Source organism: Rhagoletis zephyria, unplaced genomic scaffold, assembly GCF_001687245.7.
Source record: "Rhagoletis zephyria isolate East Lansing unplaced genomic scaffold, Rhagoletis_zephyria_1.1 Rzeph_scaffold_00830, whole genome shotgun sequence".
Taxonomy (NCBI): Eukaryota; Metazoa; Arthropoda; class Insecta; order Diptera; family Tephritidae; genus Rhagoletis; species Rhagoletis zephyria.
Genome location: NW_016157914.1, coordinates 97,257 through 120,874, shown reverse-complemented (window position 1 = coordinate 120,874; position 23,618 = coordinate 97,257). Strand labels below are relative to the sequence as shown.

Below are 23,618 nucleotides of genomic sequence, written 5' to 3'. Positions count from 1 at the left end.
TTATATTTGCATATTTAATACCTAGTAATAAAAGAAAACTATGAAAAAACTAAAAAAAAAAATCGAGTTGAACTTAGATTAGCTACTAAAGCGTAAGCAAATACATTTGTTTGTATATATGTATAATAAATTAGCTTGAAATGTAATGACTTCAGAAGTAACTTAAAGTAACGTAACGTAATTTAATGCAAATGTAAACTATTAAATCATAATTGTAACTAAATTATAACTAAATAAAATTAATAAAGTAAAGGAAACGTATAAATACAAAACCACAATTAAATACATACTTTCGTTTTTGAAAATAAAAGAGGGTCGTACATTTTTTATACGCATTCCATGTTTCGCACTGTTATTATCTGTTGAAAGTGTTTCATAAATTTATTACAAAATAAATAATTTCAGTGTGACGAGACGAATCGATCCAATGAAACTCGATTCAAAATTTACGGCTCTATTCTGTATCACTTGAAAATTCTTGTCACAGTTTTTATTGCGGAAAAATTTATGAAAAAGTTTAAATTTGTCAGTAAAAAAATGTTTGGCACCGATACAGAATTGGGCTATTAATCACGAGAATTTTTTGTCAACTTTTAGCTCGTAATATTAGGTGCGTTCGTTTAAAATCTCTAGTAAAAACCAACCAACTGCCAAATTCCGGCGAAATGTCATCTGTGCTCTCACAAGAGAAAAATATCCCAAATAGTACGCGAACAGAAAATTTGCAGAAACTTGCAAGTTAGAAGAACAGCTGATATAATTTTTGTTTAAATTCAAAAGTGTAAAATTTTAAACGTACGAAAAGTCATCACAAAGTGTTGTACTGGCACAGTTTATTGATTAAATAAATAACTACTTATTTCTGACAAGTTTAATTAGTCGCATTTTGTAATTTTTAACTTCCAAACCATTAGTCTGTTCCTTTATACTTCGGACTAAAACCTGTGNACTTTGCTGCACACCTTCCTTTTGGTCTACATGAAATTGCAAACACTGTTCATACATCCATTTTTTCATGTGCTAAAAATCGTACTTATCTAAAGGGCTACATGTCCAAAATTGTTGCTACGTGTTCCTAATTAATCAATCTTTGTATATTTTTTGATTCATGCTAAATTGGGCCATGTAATATTAAAATTAACACATTTTTCTGCATTGTTTACATATTTTTATATGCGTTTTGGCATTTCTCTCTCGCAATTGCACCAAGATGACGTCACGCAAAAATTACGCTCAAAAATCCTCTCTCATTGGCGCAATCTTGTATTCTATCATTCTTGGGTTTGCTTTCTTAACGAAGAGTGAATGTGGGAAGGCAACCATCAATTTAGTGAGCAGAAGTGAGCTGCTTAGATTGTTGTTTAAATCAATGCTGCGAATTTCTCCAGGTAGGTTGCAGTTCAATTCCCTACTTGCAAAGAGCTTTTTGTAGCAAAAACTGGTTTTGCCTCCCTGCGGTACAATTATAATAATTTGCATATTTTTAATTTTGTATTTACTATAGTTTTTTTTTTATTTCGTAATGTTATATTTATGTACGTGTTTGTAAACTTAGAATTCAACATAATGAGTTAAGTTTATCTATATGTATATGTAATATAATTCTATAGTAATCACGAATCATTAATTTTTTATATCTGTTTATTACATTTTTCTTTACATTTTCTTTAATTAACGTTTCGTCTCTTTAAATAAATATAATTTATACTTGCGTTTATATATATATAAAACGAGCGACTATGTTCGAAATGTTCGTAATGTATGTAAAAGTGAATAATAATGAATTTAGTCATCCGTATAAATAGTAAATAGAAATTTAATTTATAATTTAATATTGCAACGTTTTACATAAGCAATGGGTGAAATCTTAATTTTCGTTTTTCGTCGAATACGTAATATATTTTTATTTTTGTTGTATAATTATATTAAATTTGTGTTGTCAGTTACAGTAGGAAAAAGGTATGACCTACTGGTGCAAGACTAAACTATATGTAAATGGTCAAATTTTAGAGTAGAAAATCCAAATAATTTTACCGCGACTATTTCCGTTCATAAGAACTATTTAAAACAAATTCGAACTAGTTTAATTTTTTAGTTAAGCTATTCATATTTCTATTCCAGATGAAGCTTTATAAAACGCTTTGATGGAGGAAAATTTGCATTTTAACATTCAAGTTAAATAAGTCTCGGTTACAAAAAGTTGCATTCGAAAATTAAATATTTTAAATTCTGGTTTTACCACTTCATTTTTCAAACGGCGGAGTTTCCGTTGAACAAAATCATTTTGAATACGCCTACAATATGTATAATTGGTTTGGTGTGGCACATGCCACATGCATATGTACATACATACAAAATACTAATAAATGGATTTGAACACCGTTTCTTAGAAAAAGATCTTAGAAGAGAAACGTGCACATATGATATAAATCTGAACATTGAATGGGTCAAAAGTAATACGTTATACATATGTACATTAACATAAAACATACAAAATAGATTTATCAAAGTTATTTTGCCTTGTGCTATATGGTCGGCATACAAGCCATTTATTTTTAAATAAATCAGAGATCGCCAATAACAGTTGACACTTTTATGGGTCGATTACGCATGGCAACCGAACTTCAGTTGTGTGTCTGCAGCTCAAGTCTTGGTTGCTATTCAAAATATACATACATACTTTTTCATTTCATAGGCGTTGCCCATCGGCAACCCAATTGAGGTTGCATTGCTGTCCATAATCGAACCTTTGTCATTTTTATGTTTTAAAAAAGGACTCAAATTCTTTAACTTGAAAGTAGGCGTACATTTTGAATAGTGTGTTGGCAGGTATGAGTATAGAGTTCTCTATAAATCGACTAGACTCATAACCTTTGCTATATAAAAAATAGAGTTTTGAAATTTGTAGACTTTATTACTTGTTTTAGGAACGATAAAAGTGCACAGAATACTATTGCATTTGTGTGATTCTTGACATGACCACAGACCATAGTTATTATGCATTTTATAATAAAAAGAAAAAACTTAGTCAACTTTATGTCGAAAAATTTGTGTCATAAGAAAACGTTATGTGGAAATAAACTAGCATTTTGACAGAGAAATTGTGAACTAGGGTTGTGCTATGCACAGTATTTATGCCCAGCATACCTTCCCGCGTACATTTTTTTAAAACGAAAATTTTTAGTGCCCAACTTTGCATTTTAAGTTTTTTCATTTAAAGCCCAGTGGTTCTCCACTTTGACTTTAAGCCAAGAACCGATTAGTTTTTAATTATAAAAAAAAAAAAGGAATACGAAAAAAATCTTCATTTTTATAAAACAAAACAACCGGAAATGTTTGCTTTTATTTTTTAGGCGTTCATAAAAAGCAAAGAAATAATAGGGTTCCGTAAAATAAAACACGAGTAAATCCGGAAAGGTCCCGAAAAACGCCGAGAGTTTCGGAAAAATAAATACGAAGCATTTCGAAAAATCTTAAAAAAATAAAATGGGAGGAGTCCCAAAATAGCCCCAAAAAATCCCTAACAGTCTTGAAATTTGTATGAAGAAACCCGAAAAACATATGAAATGTTCGGAAAAAACTCCAGAAAGTCTAAAAAAAATACCTTAAATAAACAATAAACTGTCCCGAAAAACCTAGAAAACATCGAAAAGTCTCAAAAACCCCGAATAAACCGGAGTATTTCGTTTTATTATCAATGCCTAAGGAATAAAAGCAAGCATAATTGGTATTTTTTGCTCAAGATAAATAAAGTTATATGATATCATTATCTATGTACAATATTCGCGGCGTCTTCGAAAAAATTTGTGCAAAATTTTCACTTTTTTCTCTAAATCTAAAAATGTCCTTTATTTACAGCCACTAAATAGAAAGAATACACATTGTAACAAATCATTAAATCTAACTACGCGTTTTTTACTTCTATTTTCTTTAATACTATACACGCCAACATAATCACGAATATGTACATATAACCGAAACTAAGCAGGCGACCGTTTTGCACAACCAAATTGTTTTTCTTAGCAAATAACTACTTCCCAAAAGCAATTAACTTTTCAATGCACATCCGACGAAAAATATAATTTTGCCCTAAAAATGTATCCGCGACCGATTGTAAAATAACAGACGAATGCATATCGCACAGTACCATCAAACAAGTGAGGGAAAGACATTTTTCTGGTTAACTGTTATTTGCGATCTCTGAAATAAAGTGCACAGCTACATAGCTGACATTCGTTATGGTCATTTTAGTAGACGTACATACAATAAATTAAATTAAATGTTTACAAATATACTTTTTGCAGCACTAAGCAATGGCAGCATTAGATACTCGTACAAATAAAATTATTTGAATTTCTGACGAATTTTTCTTCAGTTCCTTGCAATTAAATTGAGACGAGTGAGTACAATTGAGTACCGCTAATTGGAGTTAACGTTTTCACTTGATCCATTGCAATTTTTTACAATTTGAGTTAAATATATACTTTCTGGAAATTTATTTAGTTGTATTTTGCCTTGTAGTACATTCAAAATGGCCTTTTCCCTATGTTCACCAAAAAGTAACATCAGATGATCAAATCTTAACCTTGCTTATTCGTGTCGCTAATGTTAACTAACCTATAATTTCTAATTGTACAGATCAAATTATAAAATGTTAATAATATGTAATTATTTAAGAGCTAAATGGTTTGCCTGCCGTTGTATGAAATAAAATAAAAGTACATTGTTCGCCCAAAAAGTTCAGCAGCTGTTGGTGCCCCTATTTACTGCTGAAACTCTGCTGCTGCCTACTACTGCAAAGCTTTTAGCTGTTAACATTGGAAATATTGTCCGCCGCCGTCGTCGTGTGTGTAATAAGCTATAGGCATTGTCTTCAAGACACCATAATCATTAACATTGCTATCGTCATCGTTGTCATTGTCATTGTGTATGTTATTGACATGCTATGCTGTTGCCAATTTCATAAATTTTGCAGGAAAGCCAATAATTTTGTCTCATAATTTTTATTCGATTCCAAATTCCGCAGTGAATGCCTCTCCTCGGGGAATACATGTAGGTTATAAGGTTTGTTTGCGCGATTCAAAGCTGATATCAGTTGAGAGGTGTGATAGAAGTGAACGTTCTCATCGATGAGGCCGTGTATGAGCAAGAGACGGTTTTCTCTGTGGGAAAAGACAAAGAAATGTGTTAAATTATTTAAGTGGGCGTAAATTTAAGAACCTAATTTTGGTTAAAAAAAAAATGTTATCATTTTTGTACCCGTTTTCGTGTACATCTGTATTCTATACCAGCGATGGGCACATTTTTGGCTTTCAAAGCATAAGGAGCCAATGAGTGGTCAGTCGTCGGGAGATAGGGCGGTAAAAAATACTTTCAAATCCAAACAAAAAATCTCTCAAACAACAAAGCTCTTCTCAAACAGTGTTACAAAATAAAAATACACGATTTTCACCAAAAAGTGCATGTATATACATATATGAATTTACTGAGTCCAAAAAAGGCGCCGAAAATCCGAGAAAACCTAAATAATACGAAATATTTTAATAAAGATCGAATTTTTCTTATTCGTATGGAGTTTTGCTTTGCTTAAAACGCAAAAAATTTTGTATTCAAACATTTGCGAAATACTTGAGAGAAATGGTTATAAGTTTTTTCCTCTCTTGTAAAATTACAAAAAAAAACATGGACTCTGCAACTTTACACTCTAAGCTAGGGATATGTTAATAAATTCAAATTTAATTAGCCACAACCGGTTACCCAATTTAATAAATTTTGTAACCCTTATGTTTAGAAATGCATCAGACCAAAGCATCAGACTACTTTATTTCTAGGCTATAATTGACGGAAATTTTTAATGTGCGCAACCACGGTTAAATGCCGAAGTGGAACTTTGTTGCGCAAATAAGGCATTTCCATCAACTATAATAAATAAATAAATAAAAGAGACTGATGTTTTACTGATGCATATCTGAACACAGCCAACGTTTTCTTGCACTTTAAGTTTCAACGACAAAAACACTTAGCAAAAGTGTAAACGCCAAATAATAGTTGCGTTCGACAAGTCAAGTTTTTCAAAATTTTTACTGGATGGCGTTCGATAACGACAAAAAATTATCCAACACACAAAAATTGAGAGAGCAAGCGTTCATTTTGTACTGGCATAATTTTAGTCAGCAAAAATTATCCATCACGAAAACATATGGTTGCAATTTTTGTAAACAAACGAAATTGTATTTTTCGAGTTTTGGTATTTATATGCTTTTTGGCTGCCTGCTATGTGACTTTATGATAGTGCCAACTAGTTTTTACTTCTAGAAATGGTCCTGGCGAACATTGAACGTTCACTTTCCATTTTTTCTTACATGGAGGCAAAATGAATTTCAGTTTGTTTACAAATAAAATATAAACAAAATCAGCTGGTGTGTCTTCTTCTTCCGGTTTTTGCAAGTGATGGCTAACTTCCTGTTCGTTTACTTTTTTTGCTTTTTCTTCTCTTTGGGAGAGAATTTCGCTTGCGCTCTTGATTTTGATTGTTGGCTGGTGTTGGCTAATTTTGTTATCGAACGCAACTATTGATTTTACTTTTATCAAAACAGCATGCATGTGTGTAATCATGACAGTTGTGATAGAGCATCACTGCTTTACATAGGGACGTGTAGGAATTAAGCCTATGCCCATGACTATCACTGATGTGAATTGGTCATATTCATAGCTTTAGAAATCCGGTAACCGAAAATTGATGTTGAGTGAGCAAACATTCACCACTTATCCCCTTAAGGTCTAAATTAGGCGATCTTTGTGTGGAACAACTACTCAGAGTTTTATGATAAATCGCATAAAACGTGGGGTTGCTTTCTTACTACCGTCAGCACCAGATCGTCAGCGTAGGCAATAACTTGGCAGCCTGTACTTTGTAATTGTTACAACAAGATATTCCAACGCTAAATTCCATAAGCGTGTGGGTAGGACACATGTGACTTTTTGCGTAGCTGGTTGCAGACAACTCCCCAAAAATTTGATTCTTAAACAATTTTAAAGAAGAGATGTGGCAGCACCCACTTCTTTTTAAAAATGTGTATTTCAGCATCTCAATCTCAAACTTGATAGACTCATTGCCTTTTATCTCACTGAGCAATACGTTGAAATAAAGTTCGCTTTTCGAAACTTACTCTTCGGGAAATGCATGTATATAATTAAGCACAGAGCCCGCCGTATATCCGCGTTTGTTATTATGTGGTAAATCCATATAGCGTTCCGTATAGCCCGTGTCATAATACTCCCAATTGGTAACTGGCGCCCCGGCAATGGCAATTTTAAAAACGTCCGGATACTGCACTAGTCCCATTAAACTGAGATAACCGCCTGAAAACATTAGTGATAGTAAAACAACGGTAATTATTTTATGTCCAGTACCTACCATAAGACCAACCGTGTATAGCCACACGACTCATATCGATGTAACCTAGCTGATCTGCCAATATACGCAGCGCTGCAACTTGGTCGTGCAGCTCCACTTGACCCATGCGACAGCGTATGTGAGTTTCGAATTTCAATCCGCGATGCCGTGAACCGCGCGAATCGATGCATATCACACAATAGCCTTGTGCAGCCAGCATGTGCATACGTAACTGATGCTTACCCTGCAAATATGTATATTAATTACTAAACTATACAATGCCTAATATCAGCTGGTTGACCAACTTTAAATGTGTTATTGACTGTCTGCACCTCAGGACCACCGTACACATTTAGCACTGTTGGGTATTTTATTCCAAGATGGAAATTATGGGGTTTGAACACCATAGCGTATACGATTTCACCCGACGGTAATTGTGGCCGGAATACTTGCGGGCAATATTGTGGTTCTGGCTTGCCACCTTCGTGTAGGTAGCCCATCATTGACAATTGTATGCCGTTGACACCACCGTTCTGGCAAGTTTGTGTGACACGCATCACTTTGCATGAAGGCAGACGTTGTATGTTACAATAAACTTGCAACATTAATTGACAGGACTGCAAGAAAAACCTAGAATTAATAAATATTCTTGCTACCGTTCCACCGCCGAAACCCTATTCTTACCTCATTAAACTCCACCTGATATGAGTAGCCGGGTTCAGTGAGCAAGCGTATGTGTTCAGGCCTCTGCAAACTCACCACGTACAAGTGTTTTTCCAGTGGCGTATCTCGCAAACCTATGAAATATACTAGCTGTTGCGCTTTGTCCACCCAAATGTTTCGATGCAGAACCTCCCATTCGCCAGAGGTGAGTGCAACCTAAGAAGTTTATACATACATACATACATACATGTGTTTAAAATAATATTTTCAATTATCTTTGCAACATATATTTGGTGATATACTTTATTTATTATTCTAGGATGCAGGGTGACACTATCGATAAAATCCGTATGCATATCCATGTTCGCAGAGGCAGCCGAAGATGTTGAGTTTGTGCGACTACTCATTTCGAAATTGTTCGCGGTATCCTTGAAGCCATTCAGTGTTTCTGTGCCCAGACTGGAAGTGACCAGATATAGATGTCTGAAGCCAGTCTCTTCAGATGCCCACAAGAAGGTCACTGTTGTATCGGTTATTTCCAAAAAATATAGTAAATCATGCACGTTGATCCAAGAGTCTGATGTTTGTGAGTAAATCACCTGTAAAGTTGTAGTTAACTTAAAATTACCTCAAAATAATAGAATTAATTTATAAAATACCTGTAGCGGTGATACAGCTCGGCAGTATGGACTCTTCCAGCTGTGGTCGGCTGAACCGGAGGGCGAAGATGCCGAGCTGGTATAGGTTTCGCAGAAATTATCTAACGGTATAAGCACCAAATCTAAGCGTTGTTGCTTGCGGTTCATGCCCTGCATCCAAACACTGAAAACGTAGTGTTCAGAAGATTTATGGGTGTACAAAAATAAACAAGTAGGGCTATTAAAAGTCACTCACTAGTTAGAATCGGGCGTCCATCCAACGCGTACGATATATTCCAGCCATGGAAACACCAACGAAAGTGTATACGGCAAATCTTTTATGCAAACATCGCTTATTTGCAGCGACTCGTTTAGAACGAATTGCACCAGTTTCAACTTTGACTTGGCGTTTGCTGTACCGGCGCGTGGAAAACGATATTCTTCCATTTCTCCCGGCATTGCCTGTGAGGATGGGAATGTATACATGCAAACATCGGACTCATCCACTTCCTCATAAACAATACGATAAACACCATCTAAGAACAGTCATAAGCATATACAAACTAATTAATTTGTTCTTGCGGAAACTCTTTTCTTTTCAAATTTTTTACCATCGGATTTCGGCTGCCACCAGTATCCCTGAAAGCGACTGAACTCCTCCAGCATTATGTATGATGGCACACCAGCACTGAGCGGATCATCGGCAATTGAGCGGCGGCCATCGTGTGCGAATGTCAAACGCTCTTCATGTCCACTTACTGTATGCGTCACCCAAATATCGCTGCCACTAATGTACGCAATTAGATCGGAGTTTTGTGGGCATATTTGCGGATCCAGGGCAGCCCATTGGGGGCATGTGCGCAATTGTGTGGGAAAAAGTGGCCAGTTCTGCGAAGTTGATGAAAAAAGCGTCTTAGTTAAAAAAAATATTCGAGGTGAAATTTAGGAATGACAACAAATGAAAAAATAATTTTATGCATTAGCAAAAAACGCACTACTTCGAAAAGTGCAAAAAATTAGCAGGTTTTTATTTTCTCTTTCGCACGTTAAAACCCCGTACTATAATAAAATAATAAAAAATTAAATATATTTACGTGTATTTTTATTCATTAAATTAAAAATTAGCATTTTTTGAAATTTCTATTAAAAGAAATTGTTTTTCTGGAATAACGTAGAAAGACCCTGTGCTTAACTCACTACTATATATGTATGTACATTAGACCACATTAAAAAAAAAAATCCTGCAATGCGACCGGCATTTGGTATAGTAATGACCTTCCATGAATCTTCCCTCTCCAGGACAACTCTAAGAGGTCACGCGTCGAGCCGAGGAATTACGTATTATGCATTCTCAGATTCCTTAAATTCCAAGGAAAATTTTGGTATATACTAGATTTGACCCAAATAGGACAAAGGATTAAAAAGGGATAATTTAGGAGCATGGCCAAGGTCTGATTAAAATTCTTAGTATAAAATTTGTTGACTTTAGTGGCTTCCTGGCGGCATATAATTTTTTTTTATTGGGAAATTTCAGTTTAGTTCTTTTTAGTGGATAAATTAACTTTATAAAAATACCAAACACGTTCACATTGCATACAACGAATTTTTCGAATTTTGCCCACTTAGGCGACACTGTACGCCAGAGCATATGTTTACTAATACCTTGAAGTCGCTACTACCAAAAGTTTTAATTTCTTCACCGAATAAGGGGCCATCTAACTGCTATGCAAATCTAGAAAAACCCTTTTACAATTTTGACTTTTTTATTTATTTTTAAACATTTTGGCATATAATTGTTACTTAACGCCAGTTTGCAAGTACACATATACATTAGAGATGCCATTTTTAAATCGATTAAATCGAAGTTCGATTAATCGAGCTCTTCCGATTCGATTTCTTGTCGATTTAGTTCCGATTCGATCCGTGAATCGATTCAAAAAAATTCAGGAATTGACATTCGAAGTTTTCTCAATTGATGTATATTGATCTACGGTTTACCTCAGAAAATCTATAAAATATTAAAGCAATTTTAATTGGAGGCAGGTACATAAAAATAATGGGACCTGACACCTCTCACCTTTCTAACTTCAGAGAGCAAAGACCAACGAATTCAATCTGCCCCTCTTTCTTCTCCGACTAAAAGGTTCCTCAGGAAAGTCTCTTACTACATTATTACTACAACAAAAACTCCCAAAATCGGAATTCCTAACTTTATGAAAATTATCATAAAAATTTTGCACTCCTTAATTAATCCCTTTAGAAAAAGTTTGAGTACGTATGCAGTTTATCAGCAAATCTTTTCTTAAAAGGGTAAATATAGTTTGCGAAAACAAAAAAAAAAAACTAAAAAGCCTTCGTATTGCAAAAAACTCTACATATATACGTAAGCTCCTTTGTATTATACCATTTTTAAAATAGTGGTTAATTTCGAAGTAAAAAATACTTTTTTCTCATTTGTGATCAAAAAATAAAAATAAACAAATAAAAAATAGTTTAGCGTTTGCTTTAGTACGGTTAATGGTAAATGTTCACTAAGCATTAAATGACGAAAATTTTAATGACAATGTTGGGCATTACGTTCATAAAAATAGCCGTTAGTGCGATTCATGAAACATCGCAAAGTGGCATTTTTAGTGAAATGGCAACATTGCGAACAAAATTGTATAAACGACCTATCGCAACTCCGAATTGCAAATGTAAATTTTTTGTGAAAAAGAAGCGTTTTTACCATTACATATGTATATTTTTTGTCATTTTGTTTTTTTGGTTTTTCAAAGTATTTACGAATTGTTAGCTACTTGATAGCTTTTGATTAAATCTGGGTATTAAACTGTTATGAAAAATGCATGCATACTTTAAAAATTACAATAATGGTTTGGTCAGATCGCCGTGTTTTGTTTCTTTGTAAAAAGTATGTTATTTGACCAAATATGTGAATCGAGTTTGGGAGGTTAATTTTTTTATTTGCCGATATCTTCCAGCATCGATTCTTTTTATTTCGATCTGCCATCTCAAATACACATACATATGTACGATCAGCGTCAAGAATTCAACATTTCTTGCATTTCCCCCCGAGCTCTGTATGAAATTAAAAAAATGTATTCATATGATTTTTGCCGTTGAATGAACTATATTTTTATAAAAAAATAAGAAAAACTATGGAAAATATAAATATGTATAGCATTCGTACATTTATTTAACCAAACCGCAAATAATTTAAACCAAAACACTCATTAAAATCAAAAGTGCGTAAGGCGGCCGCTATGGCTAAGGTTAGAGATGCATACTTACGGTGACCATCCGTTCTGTTTTTTGCAGGACCGTACTGTTTTTCAAAGGTCGGTCCTGCATAGTTTTCCAAACCTGAAAAACCTGAAAATGTACTGCTTTTTTCCAAGTGTCCCGCATTTGTCCCGCATTTTATCCGTTATTTTAAAATTATCGTACAATGGATGGATTTTTTCAAAAAAGTGTTTCTTGGTATTGATGTGCCTCTTACCAAAATATATAACTTGTGGCGACTTCAATGAAAATTATTAGTGCTACAGGCGACCATTTGCATTTTGTCGTCAAAGTCGAAAAAAGTGAGATTTTCAATCAAATACGCAGTTTTATTTGATTATTTTTTTCATTAGTTTAAAAATTCGATAAATAAGATATATCATTACAGTAAATTTTGAGCCAAAGATAATGAAAAAGGGCACATAAATACCTTTGTAACTCATCGTTTACGTCGATTCATGACGTCGATTTTTCACAAATAACTGCGAAAAGTACAAGAAACAAAAAAAAAGGGTATTGTTTTCGTTTTGGACGACTCAAAATTTGCCTATAAAATAATCTTTTAAAGATTTTTACTTTTCGTGTAAGCTATTGTAATTATAATATGTTTTACTATACTTTTATAAATATTCATGTAAAAAAAGATTAATATCAATGAAGAAAACGCGATTCATTTTTAAAGTTTAAAATGTATAAAGAATTTAGAATCAAAAATACTCTTTTGATATTTTTATACTACGTAAATATACAAGTATGTATGCATATTTTTGAAAAATTGTCCTTCATTTTGAATCCATATTTATGGTCACCGTATGCATACTACCACTCAGTAGTCCGTAGGGTATGCGTTCGATCCCTGATCCGGGCAGCATCTAAATTAAAAACAGTAGGGGTCTGTTCAGGATGTTGTAGAAATTTATTTATTTTTTTAAACCCCAATCGGCTTAATGCAAATGGTCTTGGATTTACAGTTGGAATTGCATTTGCAAATTTTATGATTGCTGCCATGGCAACCGTGTGCATTTTATTGTTGTGGATTTATAAATGCAACGAATATGCAAATGCAAGATCGATCCTGAACAGACCTAATGTTTTCTTACAGCGGCCGCCCCTCGGCAGGCATGGACAAACCTCCCAGTGTATTTCTGACCATGAAAAAGCTTTTTTCACAAAATCAATTTACCCTCGCAGGCGTCTTAAAATTGTAGTTCCCTAAACTTTGTGTAACAATACTAAGACGCCCATTACAAATTGGCGGATAAGCTCGGCGCCGTCTCTCAAACAACAGCAAGCCAAGTATAGAAACCCCGAAGTTGTCAATGTTTCAAAAATTATAAGAACAACTCCTCTGTAGATAGTGAAGTGATTATTTTTATATTTAACACCACAGACATAGTTTATTTAATGGAGTCATTCGTTGCTCTATACAAAATTTTTATAAGAAGTTTCGCGATTTCTGACGAAATTTAAAGCTAGTACAATATTTTATTCCTAGCAAATCCGCTTTAACTACTATGTACCAATGCGTGACAATTTAAACGACTTTCAGAACGTTTATTTATTACATATGTATGTATATGTAAATGAAAGCTGCAAATCACAGAAACCTTAGCCCATGATCTAGAACGTTTTCTGATTGTCAGCAATACACTTAAAACTGTAAACTGTAAGGTATGTACATATGTACATACATATATGCTAAATAGACGTTTATAAGCACAGTTTCAGTTCTTTTGTACTAACAAGCAGGCATATGTACATACATATATAAATATATATACACATGCATAAAAATAGATTAAGTAATTTGTTTATAATTAAAAACTTTGAATGACTAATTAATAGAATTTATTGAATGGGGAGAATGGCTGATGTTTGCCCTGCTCATAAAAAAAAGCAATTATATATTATTAACAAACTGATTAGAAAAATATGTACATACATAGCTACTATGTATTGCCGACACCCGGAGTGTTTATATGGACTATTTCGATGTACAATAACTTAACGAATCAGCAAAAACAAAATGAACAAGTAATTTCTAAGCAAAAAACGCGATCCACGTCAATTCTCATATAGAAATTTATGATTACCGTTCATTTTTTCATGATCCAATGATCGGATCTAATGGGACCATCTGTGATACACTACCTTTCCGATGGAAAAAGAGTTATAGAAAACGGTTGACGTGGTCCAAAGTTATGCGGTAACATGCCCTTGTGGTCAGCTTAAGTCAAATGATATGTTGACAAGTTTTTGCTATTTTTCTGTTGTTTATTTAATGTTTATATTTTTTTTTTTATAAAAGTCTAGCACTGTACCTAACCAGCGCCAAATAAATGCACATTTCAAACTACGTACAAAAATTATGAAAATTCAACAAACGTTAAGAATTTTAAACTTTTTATTCAAAAAATTTTTAGAAAAATTTCGGGTATGCAGTTTTGTCATTGAATTTTATTAGGTCAAAGTGCATATTTCAAAACGCTAGAAGCTCGCGTTGATTTTTAATAATTTTTTTGGCTGACGGTGTTGTGCATTTTCTCCCATACAAACGAAATTGTCGAGCAAATTTTATATATAAAACTGGTTAAATAAACAAAAGAAAAATAGCCAAAACTTGTCAAAACGTCACTTGACTTAACCAGCTGACCACAAGTGCACATAAAAAAATATTCGGACGAATTGATAACCTTCTCCTTTTTTTTAAGTCGGTTAAAAATCATCAATTTTTAAATTTACATAGATTTTCAGGAAATGCATTCAGAGCAGTCTCCGTAGCCTATCGATAAAACGGGGTATTGCCGTTGTTCTGGGTATGCAGTTACAGTTGCTCGGCTATACTCAATCCTAACTCTTGCAACCTTGTTCGCGCACTCTGGGCAACGTGAGCAACCCATGTTCGGGATGCGGTAACTAATCCGAGTGGAGCGGTTTGGGGCACTGCAGAAAGAGAGGGAGCTTCGGTGGGGCCACTACAACTTATACGGTTTAAGGGATGACCTGAAGTCTGCAGCGTCTGTTCACCAGTAGGCAAGCGGGCGCCTGTTTTGGAGCAAGCGGCTCGGTTATGAAACCAATTGGTTGTGCGCTGGGTTTGGGACCGTCACGTACAAAACCCTTGCAGGGAATAATCAAAATAGAGCCACGGATGAGACCCCCCTTTTGATAACCACCGCTGCAAACATTTTAAGTACTACGATTTGAGGGCACTCACCTGGAATGTCCGGACCCTTAATGGGGAAGATGCCTCTGCCCGACTGGTAGATGTCTTCGTAAGGACAAAATCTGACATCATCGCCATCCAAGAAATGTGTTGGACAGGGCAAGTAGTTAAATATCTGGAGCCTTGCGACGTCTACTACAGCTGTCATGTAAAGGAGCGCAAATTCGGTGTTGGATTTATGGTGGGAGACGGACTCCATCGCCAAGTGCTGCCATTTACCCCGATGGACGAACGTGTCGCCACAATCCGCATCAACATCTTCTTCAAAATCTCGACCATTTGCGTCCACGCCCCGATGGAAGAGAAGGACGAGGCATCTAAAGATCTCTCTACAAGAAAGGCGACCCCGCTATTCGCGCCAACTACGGCGGGATGAGCCTTCTTAGCATAGTTTACAAGGTCTTATCGAGCGTATTGTGTGAAAGACTGATTGGGATTTATCATTGCGGCTTTAGTCCGGGAAAGTCCACCATAGACCAGGTATTTACAATACGCCAAATCTTGGAAAAGACCTACGAGAAGAGAATCGACACTAAACATCTATTTGTCGACTTCAAAGAGCTCCAGATCTGAACAGCTCAGAAACAATTTACTACAAGAGCAATTGCGGCGTATGCCGATGAGATTGGACGAGCAACTCTAACCATACAAGGCAGCACTCCCAAGGCACACAAATATACTACAGTTCAATTGGAATGGACTTCAGAGCAAAATTGAGGAGTCGGCAACTCAACATAGTTGGGCTGCGCCGGATACAATGTACACCGTCGAGATCGCGAGCGAGATAATGGTGGCGTTCATCACACACCACACCGTGCAGCATCGTCTTATCGAAGACATCGACCGCAGGGATGCCATCCTGGAATGTAAGAGTATTTCTGGTGTGATAAACAGCATAACGTGACGACTTATTCTGACTTTGCTCCCGAGGAAAGCCGATCCTACGCCAACTTTAGCAAAGCTGATTGGAACGATTTTGCAGAGGTTACTGAAAGCACTGTCTCTGCCCTTCTCACACCAACCGTCGTTCAATGGCGAAAATTCCGCAGGCTGACAGCCCACTTCATTCCAGCTGGATGCTTTTCTGAGACCCGTCTGAACTTTCCAGCCGAAGCGGCTGTTTTATACGATGAGTGAGGCAACCTTCGCCAGGCCGATCCCGGAAATCCCCGCATTTGGGATCTCAACACGTAGATTCGACAACTTGTGGACGTACATAAGCGGAAGAAGTGCGGAGAGCATCTGAGCACTTGTAACTTCACCTCTGATGTGAGTAGGCTGTGGTCAACCGTGAGGGCGCTGTCCAACTCGACGAAGAGCGACGACAATGTGGAAATCTCTTTCGGTGGCCGCGCTTCGTCGAACCCGGAGCGATGCGCGAACTATTTTAGCCAAAAGTTCATGCTGCATCCTCTGGTCAACAAAGCCAAACGGCGAATGACCTGAAGGCTACACAAACTAGCAACACCCAGTGCGCCGCAAGCGGTGAGGTTCAGGTAGCCATCGGTAAGGCGAAAGCCTCCAAAGCCTTTGGACCCGACGAAGTATGCATGCTGCTGCTGAAAAAATTGTGCAGCACGAGTAGATTACCTCAGCAAGGTTCCTAATTTATCTTTGGTCACTCTCATTATCCAGATATCTGCAAAACGGGGAGAATGGTCCCACTGCATACACAGGGGAAGCCGTCCAACAAAGGAGAATCTTATCGCCCGATAACGAAGAGACTTGAGGCCGTGAAACCCAAGCACAATTCGTACCACCTGACCCCAGCGCGGCATTAGGATGGATTCCTAGTACTAGTATCCTTGGATTTGCCAAAGGCGATTGACACCAGCCACTCCATGCTACTAGAACACATTGAGGCTTCCTCTATCCCACGGGGACTCAGCGAATTATCCGAGTAATCGACATTCGTTAGAAATTTTCAGCGACAAAACCAGCAGGGTCCGGCATGCGCAGTGTCATAGCTTATCACATGACCTAGTTTAAACCCTAAAACTCGAGTGATTAAGTTGAAGAGTGAATGAGCGTAACCTCTGGGCACAGCTCTACGAAATATGTTTGTGCAGCGATGTGGAAGACGAGGAACAGGCGTTCCCACGACAGTCGGGTCTACGTAACCGGAACGACCCAGATTTATATCTGGCCAAGGACTGTCACTCCAGCAACACTCCCCAAAAAGTCTTTGGGGAATTTGTATGCTGCTACAACAACAACAACAACGAGGAACAGGTAATGTATGTGTACCCACGTTTTGAAAAAAATAGATTCAGTACCATTGATGACGCACTGCGACCAGACAAAGCAGTTGACATCATGTTGAGCTCAAAAAATGATTGATTGTAGAGAAACACCAGAATCCACACCCTCGTCTGCGCCTTTTACTAAATGTGTCTTAGCATCTGTCAAATTTCTGTTTTAAGTTTATTCCGTTTTCTCATCATGTCTTAACATTTCATTTTCATCGATTTTTAAAAATGGTTAAATAAACCACATGCGTATTGTTATTGGAAGTCTCCTGAAGAGAGCCAGAGTTCTCCGATCGAAAAATATTGAGTTTCAAAAATTCCATACCATTTCTGCGAAAAGTTGTTGGAAAACTTTGAGCGCTTTGAGTGATCTCTAAATATTTTTTGATTTCAAAATAAAAAATAGGGGTATATTTTTTCGATATAGAACAATGCTAGGGGTGAGAGCGTTAAAATACCGACTTAACTTATTTTGGACCACCTTAATGTAAATACATATGTATGTATACAAATTCATTAGCAAATAAAAAAGTTAATACCCTTTTTACAACTGCGCTGTGTATAAAAACTATTGTTTGCTTTCCTCGTTAATTTTAGAATTCACTGTGTTATCTGTCTTTTAAGCCTGCTTTAAAAAGTGTATAATTTTTGAGATATTAGTTGACTTTGAAAAAAAAAAAGTGTGAACCCAAAGCCTCAGATACGATTGTTGCCCTTGGTAGTTATGTCTGATTTTTTTAAAAATGGCGCCAATAATTTCAAAAAATTCACGTAATTTATATACATTCATTAGTGAACCTGCATGACGTTAAAACGTTCAAAATTGAATTTCAAAAACTTTAAAAATATTCCAAGTTTTAGTCAGAGTTATAAGAGATCCGGGAGCCATGTTTCGCCAAAACCTTGCAGCCGTTTCTGAGTGAAGAGCAGTCTGGCATAGTGTATGTTTTTATTTTCATTGAATTTCAAATCACCCTATACCAAAAAGTTCTTAATTAAAAAAATAAAACTTTATCATACATCTACAGGCCCGGGTCTCTAATTTGACCTCTTAATTTTGAAATTCCTTTTCAAAAGTATTCTCAAACTAAAATCTTCTTAAATCTCTTTCGTCCGACATGTGTATCACACACATGAGTAAAAATTTGTGAAGTGGGCCACCATTTTTTCGAAGGTCGGACTTTTTTTATGCAATTATCTGTTTATGCTTCACAACGACAAAAGAAAAATACAAGTTTCACAATTTTTCGAAATTGGAATTATTTTGGAAATTATAGCTATTAACATTTTTCGAAATTGTTTAGATTTTATTTGTTTTCTCGCGATTGGTAATGCCGATTCTGCTCATATTTTAAACAGTTGAGAATGATGGTTTTTTCTTAACATTTTTAATTTTTAATTGACCGTACATTTTTTTATAATAGTTATTGAAATTTTTTTAAATATGACTGACATCTCAATGGCTTTAAAATCGCGTTTTGGGCTAATATTGTTGTACGTTCTATTATTAATTATTTCTAATTTAGCGCGCTTACGATACTGTTCCATCGTTTTCCATACAAAATACATTGGGCGTCAAGAGAAAAGCGTGAAATTTTGTTTTCTGCAAATAATTACTAATAGAACGTGCAACAATATAAGCCGAAAACGCGGTTTTGAAGCCATTGAGATGTCAGTAATATTTCAAAAAAATTTAATAACTTTTATAAAAAAAAAATTATGGCCAAACAAAAAATAAGAATGGGAAGAAAACACCATCATTCTTAACTGTTTAAAATATGAGCAGAAGACCATTAAAATCTAAATGATTTCGAAAAATGTTAATGGCTATAACTTCCAAAAAAAATTTTGAAACTTGTTTTTTTTCTTTTGTGTTGTGAAGCATAAACAGATAGTTGCACAAAAAAAGCTCGACCTTCGAAAAATTGGTGGCCCACTTCACAAATTTTTACTCACATGTATTTTAGTAAACTGATGAACTAATTCCAATTTGATTGTTCGAACAAATGGCAACCCTCCTAATTAAAGGTCATGAGTAAATCCCTTTCAAATCCATTTTGATTTATACCCATATTTTAATACTTCATCCAACTGCAGTAATTTGAATGTAACTTTTTAAACACGTGGCAACTCTCTTCAAACATTCGAAATGTTCAAACTAAAGATTTCTTAACATTCATTCGTTTGACAACGGTATATTTATATATACTTTTTGAATTAGTTAATTTTGTTAGACTTTTCAAACAGGTGGCAGCCTTTTTCAAAAGTATTTATAAATTTAATCGTTGTTAATCCTCCTTCGCCGGACACTGCGATACATATTTAATTTTTTAAACATCTGGCAGCTCTCCTAAATACAATTCAGAAACAATAATCTCCTTAACCCTGTTTCGTCTGGTAGCCATAGGGCGATACATATTTCAACTACCTTAATTAAAATTGAAATTGTTTTTTAAATAGGTGGAAACCATCATACATTTAGTTGAGAAATAATAGCTTATCAAAACTTTTTCAATTGATAACCATTTTGTAATAGTTGATTATTTTAAATAACTTGAACAATTTTTTTTAAGTTAGCTAACATTTTCGAAAAAGTTAAACCTTGTTGGGCATCTACAGGCCAAACCCTTTCATTTGACACCCTATTTTTGAAAATCGGAAGAACAATTGAGCATTGATTATTAAAATATTTTAACTAAATTTTGTAACAGGTGGCAACTCTTTTCGAAAAAGTAAAAGCTTATTGCACATCTTCAGGCCAAGCATATATGTATATAGATAGCCTATAAGGATAGATATGTAGATATTTCACTTACAGTGTATCCTGTGTCAAGGCATTGGTACAGATCACTGAAGCAGGGAAACACTATCTTTCCGCTAGGCTTATGCAATTCAAAAGAAGTAATTCCCCACGTTGACAGTCGTTTACGCTCCTGCAAAAGCTGGAATTCTCTTGACCATGGATTTACACCGCCACTAGCCGTTCCAGCAGCCACACTCGACATTGGCTGCTGTAATACTGTCTTCCATTGAAGTCTAGAGAAAATCGAAAAACAGTACGCATTTACCCAAATGCATATAAAATATAATCAGCAAATTTGACAAACCTTTTGTTTTGACTATGTGTGGGAAATGAGGCAGCCGATGTTGGTGAAGACGCTTGGGAAGAAGTTGGCGACGGCAAACGGCTGCCCGTAACATCTGCTCCTGCGTCGCTACCTGCAGCCATCCCCATACCACTGTCGCTGGCTGCGCCATTCATCTCAGTGGTCGGCGAATCGTTTTCCGCTACCATGTCTTCATTTCCATTCATGTTGATATCTGCATACAACAATGTTGGCTCCCACGCATTTGGCGGGGTACTAAGAAAGTAGCAGCGGACCCGGCCATCAGATAACGTCCGGAACTGTATATTCGATGGCATCATGCTGGATAAATTTATCAGGTGCTTGCGCATATCGTTAACAATCGCTTTTATCTCCGACCAAGTTTTCTTCGGTGTTGGCGCCGGCACATGACCGTCGTTGTCATCGTCATCATCCTCGCAATCGTCGTCATCATCTAATTCATCCATATGTGGAGGTGTGCCACTTGTCGGTGAGCTAAGATGATTTGAGAGCGCTGAAGCAGCTGCAACAACGACAGCGGCGGCTTCTGCCGTTGTCGCATGAGCCGCAGCAGCTACTGTTGAGATAGGAGACGTCAAGGAGTTGAAAGCTAAGCCGAGAGAAGAATAGAAGGCATTTGCGGTTGTACCCAGTGAACTGATACTACTGGGTGTGCTGGCAGCGCTCTGAGCTCGATCCCCAGATACACGCGATGTAAAACCATCCAAGAGATTCGCTAATGATGACGTTGAACTAATGCGTTCTGAGGGTGATGATTGTGATGATAACTGTGACAACGGGTTTATCGGTATAACAGCACCAGTCCCTGTCATTATGGCTACACTGGCACTTCCTATAGCTCTATTAGCACCTATGTTTCCAACACTATTGCTGTTGTGATTCGTTAGAATTGCGCTGGTGCCACTGATACTGCTACTCAACGGCGCTACATTGGCTGCTGAAGTAGTTGTTGTGGTCGAAGCTGATTGCAGTCGATTTCGTTGGTGAGTTAATGATGTGTCCATTTTACGTATAATATGTATAGAGTTCTAAATATACTATGGCTTATTACGGATAGGAAATCTTAGAAAATCTCCAACATTTAAAAATGACATTTACTCCGTATGACGTTATTATTTTATATGGATCTTTTGTTAAACCTCTATGTTATAACTTTTCTCTATGGCAACTTTAGCGTCGTGAGTATTATAAAATTGAGCCACTTGTACTAAATATTTTGTTATGATTTTCACAAATCTTAGAGCAATCCCGTTACATTTAATCTTATGTGATTATTTCCACCATGGAGCCAAGTTCGCTTCCTTCTTGGAGAGCTGAAGTCATACTTGTGGTTTATTATGCACGAAATTCATAGATTAGTTATTCTATTTTGTGAAAAATTCGCTGGAACTCGTAGTTTTAAATCTTAGTTGTTCTTGCTCTTTCGTCTTTATCTAGACTACTAAATGTAAACAAGCCAATGGACAATGAAAAAATATGTATGATTCAATTAGATGTTGCTATCCACAGTCCAAAACTATTTTATGCTACTCGTAAAACATTTGCTGAATATTGTTCTAAATTAGTAGGTAAGTACACTTCGTCTTCTCAATTTTTGTTATTTTGTAATGGGGCTTCCGAAACACGACCAAAACAGAATCGTTAAAATATAATATTCTTTTTATAGCCTTCGTCAATTTGCTTTGCGATACTGTTTTGGGTAAGCCAGTCTATATAAAATATAAGTACATACATGCAAATAGTAATACATATGTATGTTTATCTTTGACAAAATTGAAGTCTACTTTAACTACTTGGTTAAAATGTTGTATCTTCGCGCAATGTGATTCTGCCTTTACTGTTGCCCACCCTTTCCAACTACAACAACTTTGCCTAGTCACTTTAGATGTATAGTGCTGCGGAACCTCTTAAACGACACACGATCTATGCATTCTGATGCGTTGTTCCATTATTGTTATTGCTACTGCTGATATGCGTCCGTCCAGTTAGTCGATTGTTTCACATTGACAGTTGGTCTTGTTTTGGTATTGTGTTGTTTTTGCACATGACAGTTGTTCTGCTATTATTCCAATAAGTGAAAGCTAAAAATCCAGTAAGATTTCAATACGGCCCAACTCCGAAACAGATTCATAGCAGTAAAATAAGAAATTTTTTTTTAATAACCCTTCGTTAATTTAGATTTTCCACAGGCCAACATTTAAATTGTCTTTATTTTACTCTGCATCATAGCATAATATTAAATTTCTTCCAATGCCAAATCGCATTTATGTACGTTTGTACGAACAAACAAGATGTACATATACATACATGTAGATATGTACATAGATAACTAATCCGTCTAATGCTCTTGAACCAATAAATCTTCAACCCACTTTCCGTCGACGCTTTTTGTGCATATTTCACTTTTATGCCACGCACATTTTGTTTACCGAAAATAAAATTATTAATTTTTCTATAGCGGGCCCCAATTTTACAATTGCGTATTTCCAGTTGTTTTTCGTACCAATTGCCAGATTATTTCAACTATCGTTGACATTTGCTGGTTCGCTCTTGTTCTTCATTTTACGGCCGATCACAGAGGTGTTTGAAACAAAGGACCTGTGTCAATCAATAAAGAGCGAAATGCACCACACAAGCGGCTTGACGAACGCAAGGAACAGTTTATACGTAAGCTATTTGCAAATACCTAGCTCACTGTTTATTCGATGGTGAAAATTTCTTTTTAATATTGCCTGATTATAAAAAGGCAATAATATGACCATCGAAAAAGAAAATAAAGTTAAAAATGGCAACGTCTTGATTATGAAAAGGCAATAAGATGACCACCGAAAAAGAAAATAAACCTAAGAATGGCGGCATCTTGCGCTTATTTGCAAATAGTACCACTAATCAATACTTATTTGCGTGATTTAGTTATTTGCGAATAAAAAATTAACTTAGCGTTTATACAGCAAAGTTTACCATTTCGCAAATTGTTATTTGCAAATAATACGTGCGTATAAACGAAGTAAGTGTTGCCGTGGTTTTTAAGGAAAC

General features: G+C 35.8%; 1 protein-coding gene across 9 annotated transcripts; it reads right to left on the bottom strand.

Annotated features, from left to right (window-relative positions):
• Window positions 1-1,480: 1,480 nt before the first annotated feature.
• Window positions 1,481-23,214, bottom strand: LOC108361738 (dipeptidyl peptidase 9). Of its 9 annotated transcripts, none has more exons than XM_017614461.1 (12): window positions 22,890-23,214; window positions 20,562-22,023; window positions 20,271-20,490; window positions 9,309-9,585; window positions 8,954-9,233; window positions 8,719-8,881; window positions 8,362-8,658; window positions 8,081-8,275; window positions 7,702-8,013; window positions 7,418-7,640; window positions 7,170-7,362; window positions 1,481-5,162 (listed from the first exon to the last, which is right to left on the bottom strand). In XM_017614461.1, the coding sequence occupies exons 2-12, from the start codon at window positions 21,584-21,586 to the stop codon at window positions 4,961-4,963; spliced, it is 3,387 nt and encodes a 1,128-aa protein (XP_017469950.1). In that variant the 5' UTR covers window positions 21,587-22,023; window positions 22,890-23,214; the 3' UTR covers window positions 1,481-4,960. The 9 variants fall into 9 exon arrangements, with proteins under 9 accessions (XP_017469950.1, XP_017469951.1, XP_017469954.1 ...); XM_017614462.1 differs by having other exon boundaries at window positions 20,562-22,020; XM_017614465.1 differs by having other exon boundaries at window positions 20,562-21,906.
• Between the last annotated feature and the right edge of the window lie 404 nt (window positions 23,215-23,618).